The sequence below is a fragment of the Coregonus clupeaformis genome, unplaced genomic scaffold (assembly GCF_020615455.1).
Source record: "Coregonus clupeaformis isolate EN_2021a unplaced genomic scaffold, ASM2061545v1 scaf0882, whole genome shotgun sequence".
Classification (NCBI taxonomy): domain Eukaryota; kingdom Metazoa; phylum Chordata; class Actinopteri; order Salmoniformes; family Salmonidae; genus Coregonus; species Coregonus clupeaformis.
In genome coordinates, this window is record NW_025534336.1 from 1 (window position 1) to 12,499 (window position 12,499).

General features: G+C 44.7%; 1 protein-coding gene across 1 annotated transcript; it reads right to left on the minus strand.

The window, feature by feature from the left end:
- Positions 1 to 8,877: 8,877 nt before the first annotated feature.
- LOC121559303 (2-hydroxyacyl-CoA lyase 1-like) lies at positions 8,878 to 10,438 on the minus strand (the record flags this gene model as incomplete). Its single annotated transcript, XM_045216997.1, has 3 exons — positions 10,294 to 10,438; positions 9,497 to 9,598; positions 8,878 to 9,106 (listed from the first exon to the last, which is right to left on the minus strand). Coding segments are annotated over exons 1-3 (394 nt in total), but the record flags the coding sequence as incomplete, so codon positions are not given.
- Positions 10,439 to 12,499: the final 2,061 nt, after the last annotated feature.

Consider the following 12,499-nt stretch of genomic DNA (forward strand, 5'->3'; position numbering starts at 1 on the left):
CCATATACAGTGGGGAAAAAAAGTATTTAGTCAGCCACCAATTGTGCAAGTTCTCCCATTAAAAAGATGAGAGAGGCCTGTAATTTTGATCATAGGTACACGTCAACTATGACAGACAAAATGAGGAAAAAAAATCCAGAAAATCACATTGTAGGATTTTTTATGAATTTATTTGCAAATTATGGTGGAAAATAAGTATTTGGTCAATAACAAAAGTTTCTCAATAGTTTGTTATATACCCTTTGTTGGAAATGACACAGGTCAAACGTTTTCTGTAAGTCTTCACAAGGTTTTCACACACTGTTGTTGGTATTTTGGCCCATGCAGATCTCCTCTAGAGCAGTGATCTTTTGGGGCTGTCGCTGGGCAACACAGACTTTCAACTCCCTCCAAAGATTTTCTATGGGGTTGAGATCTGGAGACTGGCTAGGCCACTCCAGGACCATGAAATGCTTCTTACGAAGCCACTCCTTCGTTGCCCGGGCGGTGTGTTTGAGATCATTGTCATGCTGAAAGACCCAGCCACGTTTAATCTTCAATGCCCTTGCTGATGGAAGGAGGTTTTCACTCAAAATCTCATGATACATGGCCCCATTCATTCTTTCCTTTACACGGATCAGTCGTCCTGGTCCCTTTGCAGAAAAACAGCCCCAAAGCATGATGTTTCCACCCCCATGCTTCACAGTAGGTATGGTGTTCTTTGGATGCAACTCAGCATTCTTTGTCCTCCAAACACAACGAGTTGAGTTTTTACCAAAAAGTTCTATTTTTTTCTTTCATCTGACATTCTCCCAATCCTCTTCTGGATCATCCAAATGCACTCTAGCAAACTTCAGACAGGCCTGGACATGTACTGGCTTAAGCAAGGGGACACGTCTTGCACTGCAGGATTTGAGTCCCTGGCGGCGTAGTGTGATACTGATGGTAGGCTTTGTTACTTTGGTCCCAGCTCTCTGCAGGTCATTCACTAGGTCCCCCCGTGTGGTTCTGGGATTTTTGCTCACCATTCTTGTGATAATTTTGACCCCACGGGGTGAGATCTTGCGTGGAGCCCCAGATCGAGGGAGATTATCTGTGGTCTTGTATGTCTTCCATTTCCTAATAATTGCTCCCACAGTTGATTTCTTCAAACCAAGCTGCTTACCTATTGCAGATTCAGTCTTCCCAGCCTGGTGCAGGTCTACAATTTTGTTTCTGGTGTCCTTTGACAGCTCTTTGGTCTTGGCCATAGTGGAGTTTGGAGTGTGACTGTTTGAGGTTGTGGACAGGTGTCTTTTATACTGATAACAAGTTCAAACAGGTGCCATTAATACAGGTAACGAGTGGAGGACAGAGCAGCCTCTTAAAGAAGAAGTTACAGGTTTGTTAGAGCCAGAAATCTTGCTTGTTTGTAGGTGACCAAATACTTATTTTCCAGCATAATTTGCAAATAAATTCATTACAAATCCTACAATGTGATTTTCTGGATATTTTTTTCTCAATTTGTCTGTCATAGTTGACGTGTACCTATGATGAAAATTACAGGCCTCTCTCATCTTTTTAAGTGGGAGAACTTGCACAATTGGTGGCTGACTAAATACTTTTTTCCCCCACTGTAGATCAGGCATGGACAATTCCAGTCCTTGGAGGTCGGAGTGGTGTCACACTTTTTCCCCATCCCTAGCAAACACAGCTGATTAAATACTTATTGCATTCTAAACTGAAGCCCATGAGTACTTGATTATTAGAGTCAAATGTGTTAGCTGGGGCTGGGGAACAAGTGTAACACCAATCAGGTCCCGAGGACTGGAGTTGCCCATCCCTGATATAGATGCTCTGTTTGCACACATCGAGGGACGTGGTGACAGTGGAGACAAGGGAACACACATAAACAGCTTTGTCCTTTTAGAAGGTCGTCATAATCCTTACATAAATATGATGTGTATGCAAGAAATGCAGAGCCACTTCCAAAAACATATTGACAGAGTCTAGTATCTAGTAATCTAATCAATTAGTTTTCAACCCCTTTGTTATGGCAAGCCTAAATAATCTCAGGAGTAAAAATGTGCTTAACAAGTCACATAATCAGTTAGATGGACTCACTATGTGTGCAATAATAGTGATTTTCAAACGACTACATAATCTCTGTACCCCACACATACAATTATCTATAAGGTCCCTCAGTCCAGCAGTGAATTTGAAACATAGATTAAACCACAAAGACCAGGGAGGTTTTCCAATGCCTCGCAAAGTAGGGCACCTTTTGGTAGATGGGTACAATTAAAGCAGACATTGAATATTCCTTTGAGCATGGTGAAGGTATTAATTACGCTTTGGATGGTGTATTAATACACCCAGTCACTACAAAAATACAGGCGTCCTTTTCTAACTCAGCTGCCGGAGAGGAAGGAAAACTATCAGGGATTTCACCATGAGGCCAATGGTGGCTTTAAAACAGTTAGAAAGTTTAATGGCTTTGATAGGAGAAAACTGAGGATGAATCATCAACATTGTAGTTACTCCACAATACTAACCTAATTGACAGAGTATGCACTCACTAACTGTAAGTCGCTCTGGATAAGAACGTCTGCTAAATGTCTAAAATGTAAATGTAAAAGAAGGAAACCTGTACATGCATTGTGTTTGCAATAAGGCACTAAAGTAAAACTGCAAATAATGTGGCAAAGAAATTAACTTTATGTCCTGAATACAAAGTGTAATGTTTGGGGCAAATCCAACACAACACATCACTGAGTACCACTCTTCATATTTCCAAGCATGGTGGTGGCTGCATCATGTTATGGGTATGCATGTCATTGGCAAGGACTAGAGACTTTTTAGGATAAAAAGAAACGGAATAGAGCTAAGTACAGTCAGAATCCTAGAGGAAAACCTGGTTCAGTCTGCTTTCCAACAGACACTGGGAGACAAATTCCCTCTTCAGCAGGACAATAACCTAAAACACAAGGCCAAATATTCACTGGAGTTGCTTACCAAGATGACATTGAATGTTCCTGAGTGGCTTAGTTACAGTTTTGACTTAATTCGGCTTGAAAACTTATGGCAAAAAAGAAAAATGGCTGTCTATATAATGTATATTGCATATATTTTACGATCCAGTTGTGCAAAGCTCTTGGAGACTTACCCAGAAAGACACAGCTTTAATCGACTCAGGGGTGTGAATACTTGTATAAATGAGATATTTCTGTATTTCATTTCCAATACATTTGCAAAAATTTCAAAAACGTGTTTTCACTTTGTCATTATGGGGTATTGTATGTAGCTGCGTGAGAGAAAATATTATAATTGAATCCATTTCAGGATGATGTCTGAAGAAGCTAGAAAGTTCCCCTCTACCACTCCTGCCTCCCTCAACCGAGGTACAATATCTGCGCGCAGAGTAGTAGCCATGGACCCACTATCTAACATCCCCTTCAGCTCAACTTTATCCTGTACTAGCACAGTGGTGTAAAACAAACTGTCATTCTGATTGTGTTCTGAAAAATGACTGTGTTGTTCTTGGGTACTGACTCACAAAAGTAAGAATAAACAGATTGGATATCATCATCAGTGGAAGAAAAATAAGAATGCCCCACATTGCCCTCCTCAGAACGGAGGCTTTCTAGTTTTCCTGAGACCTGCCAGTCTGTCCACATCCAGGGTTCTGTCGCTGCCCAGCCTCACTACAGTCAAAGCTCATGTGGCCCGGAGAAAAGCACTTGACGCACAGCTGGTGCATCTGACAGTGAGCTTTGGTCCAGTGATTAGTGATTCCACAGTCAGCGCACTCATGCTGACGTTTGTGGAACTGTTTACGGGGCCCTCTACATTTAACATGTTTAAGTCATTTAGCAGACACTCTTACCCAGAGCGGCTTACAGTTAGTGCATACGTTACTTTTTATTTTTTCATACCCCCGTGGGAATCGAACCCACAACCCTGGCGTTGCAAACACCATGCTCCACGAACTGAGCCGGCCATTCCCTCCACTACCCTAGGCGATGCTGGTCCAATTGTGCGTCGCCCCATGGGTCTCCCGGTCTCGGCCGGCTACGACAGAGCCTGCATTCGAACCAGGATCTCTAGTGGCACAGCTAGCACTGCGATGTAGTGCCTTAGACCACTGCGCCACTCACAGACTGAGTATTGCTGACCAGAGCCTTCTCCAACAAAGTCAAAACTTTCTTTAATGTCCCACCCTCAGATACAGATGGTGCCTGGTCTGGTTCACGGCAACATTGAGAAAAAGTTGACACATTAGGTCTTTTCACAGGACCCACTCCCTCCTGAGGGCAGTCAAAAACAGCAGCAACTTGCTGTGAAAGTTGTGTTCTGCATGCTTTACGTTCCCTTAACAGTTCATCCAACCGATCCTGTACCTCACTGGCTGTCCAGTCACGAATGGGTTTGCTCTTGAACACTTGGGCCAACTCTTTATCAGGACAGTTGCGTACAAACATGACTGCCAACTCTGAGCACTGATTGGGTAAGGTCCTGCCCTCACTCACAAGGTACTGTTCGGCTGCCTCTGCAGCTTTGTTAAGCCTAATCCAGAAATCTATTGGACCCTCATTAGCATATGGTTTGATTGAATAGAAATCAGCTAATGGCATACCTGAGCAGACAGTATCCCCAATTTGTTGCTTGAAAACACTGAACACCGCCTTAACATCTGTGACAACAAGGTTGTTACGCTTCCAGACTTTGGTCACATCCCGTGCCCTCCCCATGAGCCTAGACATCACCTCCCCAACATTCCCAGACCCAGTGTAACCCCTCTTCTCTAGGTAGACTTCCATTAACTCCTCCCACTCCAGGACAGAGTACTTATCTGAGCCATCACCCCTAAAAAGAGGTGGAGCACTAACATCTGACTTCACAACCAGATTCAGCTTGGACGCATCAATAAAGGTTGACCCACACTGCTCAGGCAGGGGAACCTGCTGGGGTTGGTGAGGGGGACGGGCAGGAGACAGACTTGAAACCCCAGGCTGCAGTAAACTCGCTCTGATAGATTCTCCTATCTCTGAACCAATCTGCTTAATAAGGTCACTAAGCTGACTCGGAGGCGTCCCATTATCACTGAGTACTGTGGATGATGGTACATCAAAAGACAGAGGTGGGATACCCTGGTCAGGTGGAACAAACAGCCTACCCCTCCCAGTGCTTGCAAACTCAGGACTAGCAAACGCTCTACTCCCAGGAGCTGACTGTACAATTGGTGTAAATGGAAGGACACCCCTCCCTCTACCCACACTAAAATCCCCAGCATAACACGTCTTATGGATTTGAGAATCTTCCATGGCTCAACAGAGCACTAAAATACAATGTAATTTAGTGCATTCAAATACCCAAAAAAAATTAATGCAATAAACAAATTCATCCAAAACATACAAATAAGCATGAATACCTGTATCTAATATGCTACATTCACTTTCACTGTTTACAGTATATATTCACTTACAGTAAGCCATCAACAAATTCACATGCGCAGGTCGTGCACCTCATCCACATGCACAGCTCCGTCGGTAGGCTACGTCCTGCAACTAGGCTACGTACTGCAACTAGGCTACGTACTGCAACTAGGCTACATACTGCAACTAGGCTACATCCTGCAACTAGGCTACATCCTGCAACTAGGCTACATCCTGCAACTAGGCTACATCCTGCAACTAGGCTACATCCAGCAACTAGGCTACATCCTGCAACTAGGCTACATCCAGCAACTAGGCTACATACTGCAACTAGGCTACATCCAGCAACTAGGCTACATCCAGCAACTAGGATACGTACTGCAACTAGGCTATGTACTGCAACTAGGCTACGTACTGCAACTAGACTACGTACTGCAACTAGGCTACATCCTGCAACTAGGCTACATCCTGCAACTAGCCTATACTGCAACTAGGCTACATACTGCAACTAGGCTACATACTGCAACTAGGCTACGTACTGCAACTAGGCTACGTACTGCAACTAGGCTACGTACTGCAACTAGGCTACTTCCTGCAACTAGGCTACATCCTGCAACTAGGCTACATCCTGCAACTAGGCTACGTACTGCAACTAGGCTACTTCCTGCAACTAGGCTACATACAGCAACTAGGCTACATCCAGCAACTAGGGATACGTGCTGCAACTGGCTATGTACTGCAACTAGGCTACGTACTGCAACTAGGCTACGTACTGCAACTAGGCTACATCCTGCAACTAGGCTACATCCTGCAACTAGGCTACATACTGCAACTAGGCTACATACTGCAACTAGGCTACATACTGCAACTAGGCTACGTACTGCAACTAGGCTACGTACTGCAACTAGGCTACGTACTGCAACTAGGCTACTTCCTGCAACTAGGCTACATCCTGCAACTAGGCTACATCCTGCAACTAGGCTACGTACTGCAACTAGGCTACGTCCTGCAACTAGGCTACGTACTGCAACTAGGCTACATCCTGCAACTAGGCTACATCCTGCAACTAGGCTACGTCCTGCAACTAGGCTACGTACTGCAACTAGGCTACGTACTGCAACTAGGCTACATCCTGCAACTAGGCTACATCCTGCAACTAGGCTACATCCTGCAACTAGGCTACATACAGCAACTAGGCTACATACAGCAACTAGGCTACGTACTGTAACTAGGCTACATACAGCAACTAGGCTACATACTGCAACTAGGCTACATACTGCAACTAGGCTACATACTGTAACTAGGCTACATACAGAAACTAGGCTACATCCTGCAACTAGGCTACGTACTGCAACTAGGCTACGTACTGCAACTAGGCTACATACTGCAACTAGGCTACATCCTGCAACTAGGCTACATCCTGCAACTAGGCTACGTACTGCAACTAGGCTACGTACTGCAACTAGGCTACGTACTGCAACTAGGCTACGTACTGCAACTAGGCTACATCCTGCAACTAGGCTACATCCTGCAACTAGGCTACATCCTGCAACTAGGCTACATCCTGCAACTAGGCTACATCCTGCAACTAGGCTACATCCAACAACTAGGCTACATACTGCAACTAGGCTACATACTGCAACTAGGCTACGTACTGCAACTAGGCTACATCCTGCAACTAGGCTACGTACTGCAACTAGGCTACATCCTGCAACTAGGCTACGTACTGCAACTAGGCTACGTACTGCAACTAGGCTACGTACAGCAACTAGGCTACATACTGCAACTAGGCTACATACTGCAACTAGACTACATCCTGTAACTAGGCTACGTACTGCAACTAGGCTACATCCTGTAACTAGGCTACGTACTGCAACTAGGCTACGTACTGCAACTAGGCTACGTACAGCAACTAGGCTACGTACTGCAACTAGACTACGTACTGCAACTAGACTACATCCTGTAACTAGGCTACGTACTGCAACTAGGCTACGTACTGCAACTAGGCTACGTACTGCAACTAGGCTACGTACAGCAACTAGGCTACGTACAGCAACTAGGCTACGTACTGCAACTAGGCTACGTACTGCAACTAGGCTACATCCTGTAACTAGGCTACATCCTGCAACTAGCCTATACTGCAACTAGGCTACATACTGCAACTAGGCTACATCCTGCAACTAGCCTATACTGCAACTAGGCTACATACTGCAACTAGGCTACATACTGCAACTAGCCTATACTGCAACTAGGCTACATACAGCAACTAGGCTACTTCCTGCAACTAGGCTACTTCCTGCAACTAGGCTACTTCCTGCAACTAGGCTACTTCCTGCACCTAGGCTACATCCTGCACCTAGGCTACATCCTGCAACTAGGCTACATCCTGCAACTAGGCTACATCCTGCAACTAGGCTACATACTGCAACTAGGCTACATACTTTAACTAGGCTACATCCTGCAACTAGGCTACATCCTGCAACTAGGCTACATACAGCAACTAGGCTACATCCTGCAACTAGGCTACATCCTGCAACTAGGCTACGTACTGCAACTAGGCTACATACTGCAACTAGGCTACATCCTGCAACTAGGCTACATCCTGCAACTAGGCTACATACAGCAACTAGGCTACATACTGCAACTAGGCTACATACTGTAACTAGGCTACATACTGCAACTAGGCTACATACTTTAACTAGGCTACATCCTGCAACTAGGCTACATCCTGCAACTAGGCTACATACAGCAACTAGGCTACATCCTGCAACTAGGCTACGTACTGCAACTAGGCTACGTACTGCAACTAGGCTACGTCCTGCAACTAGGCTAAGTACTGCTAATAGGCTACATCCTGCAACTAGGCTACATCCTGCAACTAGGCTACATACAGCAACTAGGCTACATACTGCAACTAGGCTACATACAGAAACTAGGCTACATCCTGCAACTAGGCTACATCCTGCAACTAGGCTACATACTGCAACTAGGCTACATCCTGCAACTAGGCTACATCCTGCAACTAGGCTACATACAGCAACTAGGCTACATACTGCAACTAGGCTACATACAGCAACTAGGCTACATCCTGCAACTAGGCTACATCCTGCAACGAGGCTACATCCTGCAACTAGGCTACATACAGCAACTAGGCTACATCCTGCAACTAGGCTACATACTGCAACTAGGCTACATACTGTAACTAGGCCATCTAGTCAGCCTGTCAGGCAGCACTACATTGAGAAGTAATTTAGTCAGCCTGTCAGGCAGCACTACATTGAGAAGTAATTTAGTCAGCCTGTCAGGCAGCACTACATTGAGAAGTAATTTAGTCAGCCTGTCAGGCAGCACTACATTGAGAAGTCATCCAGTCAGCGTGTCAGGCAGCACTACATTGAGAAGTCATCCAGTCAGCCTGTCAGGCAGCACTCCATTGAGAAGTATTCTCAGGCAGAACTATCAACAGATCCCAACTCATTCCTACTTGTCTTCAGGGCAAAGGCACAGGATACTTGGCGGATTTGACCTTTGATCTCTGTGTGAGGCGGCATGGCTTGCCTGTGTCGAGGATGGTAGTTGTTCAACATGGTGCGTCCGATGTCCATGGTGTTGGCCCCCTCACTCACGATGACACAGTCGTGGGGCAGCAGTTGGGAGATGTGGTGGAACACTTGGTAGTAGTTCATGGGTGTTGTCGACTGTAGAGCTAACGCCTGGAGAGAGAAACACAATCAAATCAGGGGTGGTAGGTACCCAAACAGCAAAGTTGTTGGACCTGACCGGACGGGATCATACATGCCTATGACAAGACTCAGAATACATCTGTACCATAATGTCTTCTACCTGTTGGATTTAAGAGCAATACTACATCTGTACATAATGTCTTCACCTGTTGGATTAAGAGCAAACTACATCTGTACCATAATGTCTTCTACCTGTTGGATTTAAGTGCAATACTACATCTGTACCATAATGTATTCTACCTGTTGGATTTAAGTCAAGTTATTTCACAGATAACAAAGAGTCAGTAATACAGACACACAGGCAGAATCTAATTTGCTTAGGTCACAGATCACAGGTCACAGACAGACACACCAACACACCTTTGTCACCTTTGTCATAGCAACCATCTTCTCTTTCAACGTGGTCCACCATTCTGTATCAGCTGGATACCTCCAGCCATCTTTATGAACGTACTCCAGGAGCTGAACGTAAAGATGAGGAGTAGAAACTAAACAAACTGAATCAAGTACAGATGTAGGATCTTAATTTGATCACCTTGTTGCAGGAGAACTTTCCTGCAATGCAGGACATTTAAAAGGTGTAGTGTATTTGAGGTTTAAAAAGGCTTCTGAAGTTTGTACTCTTAGAAATGTCAGACATCATTTTCACTATCAACCCTTACATAAATGTCCATTCATTATAATCCATATAATAACTCACATTGCTGTGCTGCAGGACAATCAATGCTTGTTTCTTTAAAAAAGAATATGCAGATATAGGGCAGATATTAGATGCCTGTGTTGTGTTACCTGCTTGACAATAGCACTGATTTCCCCCAGGACTGAGTTGTGTTACCTGCTTGACAATAGTATTGATGTCCCCCAAGACTGAGTTGTGTTACCTGCTTGACAATAGTATTGATGTCCTCCAGGACAGAGTTGTGTTACCTGCTTGACAATAGTATTGATGTCCCCCAAGACTGAGTTGTGTTACCTGCTTGACAATAGTATTGATGTCCCCCAGGACTGAGTTGTGTTACCTGCTTGACAATAGTATTGATGTCCTCCAGGACAGAGTTGTGTTACCTGCTTGACAATAGTATTGATGTCCCCCAAGACTGAGTTGTGTTACCTGCTTGACAATAGTATTGATGTCCCCCAGGACTGTGTTGTGTTACCTGCTTGACAATAGTATTGATGTCCCCCTGGAGAGCAGCAGCTGGTTGCACGTTGTTCCCCATCTCCTCAGCACACAGATCAACCTTGACATTGACCTTGACATAAATAACGTATGTGGAACGTTACTACAACATACCAGCAACGACACGACATGAAGAGCGCCGTGCGTGACACATGTAACAGCAGCTGGAGGAGTGGCCAAACCTCAAGCTAAACACAACAGAAATAACCAGGCACCACCACATAATGCTAAGGCTGACACACACACGTTCCCTTTTATAAACCGGGTGACTAGAGCCCTGAATGCTGATTGGCTGAAAGCTGTGGTATATCTGACCGTACAACATGGGTCACGTTGAGGGAGGAGGTCAGAGACCTGGCCGTGTGGTGCCAGGATAACAACCTCTCCCTCAACGTGACCAAGACAAAGGAGATGATTGTGGACTACAGGAAAAAAAAGAGGACTGAGCACGCCCCCATTCTCATCGACGGGGCTGTAGTGGAACAGGTTGAGAGCTTCAAGTTCCTTGGTGTCCACATCACCAACGAACTATCATGGTCCAAACACACCAAGACAGTCGTGAAGAGGGCACGACAAAGCCTATTCCCCCTCAGGAGATTGAAAAGATTTGGCATGGGTCCTCAGATCCTCAAAAAATTATACAGCTGCACCATCGAGAGCATCCTGACTGGTTGCATCACCGCCTGGTATGGCAACTAGTGCGTACGGCCCAGTACATCACTGGGGCCAAGTTTCCTGCCATCCAGGACCTCTATACCAGGCGGTGTCAGAGGAAGGCCCTCAAAATTGTCAAAGACTCCAGCCACCCTAGTCATAGACTGTTCTCTCTGCTACCGCACGGCAAGCGGTACCGGAGTGCCAAGTCTAGGTCCAAAAGACTTCTCAACAGCTTCTACCCCCAAGCCTTAAGACTCCTGAACAGCTAATCATGGCTACCCGGACTATTTGCACTGCCCCCCACCCCATCCTTTTACGCTGCTGCTACTCTGTTAATTATTTATGCGTAGTCACTTTAACTCTACCCAAATGTACATATTACTTCAACTACCTCAACTAGCCGGTGCCCCCGCACATTGACTCTGCACCGGTACCCCCCTGTATATATAGCCTCCCTACTGTTATTTTATTTTACTTCTGCTCTTTTTTTCTCTCAACACTTTTTTTGTTGTTGTTTTATTTTTACTTTTTTGTTAAAAATAAATGCACTGTTGGTTAAGGGCTGTAAGTAAGCATTTCACTGTAATGTCTGCACCTGTTGTATTTCGGCGCATGTAGCCAATAAAATTTGATTTGATTTGATTTGAAATGTATTTTGACTGTTCGAATTACGTTGGTAACCAGTTTATAATAGCAATAAGGCACCTCTGGGGTTTGTGGTATAGGGCCAATATACCACGGCTAAGGGCTGTATCGAGGCACTCCGCGTTGCATCGTGCTTAAGAACAGCCCCTAGACGTGGTATATTGGCCATATACCACACCCCCTCGGGCCTTATTGCTTAAATATAGATGTACTGTACAGCACTAAGACAGTGCTCGCATCTTTTCAATTTCAGAACGGGAGGGGACATTTGGCCCATAAACTTGCCTGAAACTTGCAGAGAGTTTCCGTTTAGGGGGTGGAGAGTTCGCAAGTGGCGTTAGTATCTTTCTCTTAACATCTCCCCAGACCTTATCCAAGTATCTGACGCAATTATGCAAGATTTTAGTTCTGTTTCCCCCAGATTATCTGGCTATTAAAAAAGCAATGCCTACCTTTGCCAATGATGAGTAAAGGCCGTTTGGCTCCTTTCAGGACCGCCAGTGCTTCTGTGATCGCCATATGGTCAGCCATACTCACAGGAGAAGGTGGACTACAGGGCACCTCTCTGACAAAGGAAATAATAAATAATAGGTCAAACATTAAAACATTAAACATGTTACCTAGCAACTTTATTGCATATGTAAATAAACCATGAAGATCTATCGAGGCTTATTGCTATTCTCTGATGAGAATATTTTGATATAGTGCTATATTTTCTAAGTAATTTAATTTCTGGTTCACTTCAGACGTTAAAATGTATAACAAGATAAAATAAAAATGACTACGGTGATGTGAATTCAGAGGTATACATATTCAACAGTAACACATTAGTATACATTTTAAATGGATGAAAGACAGTGATGGCCACTAACCTGGCTCTG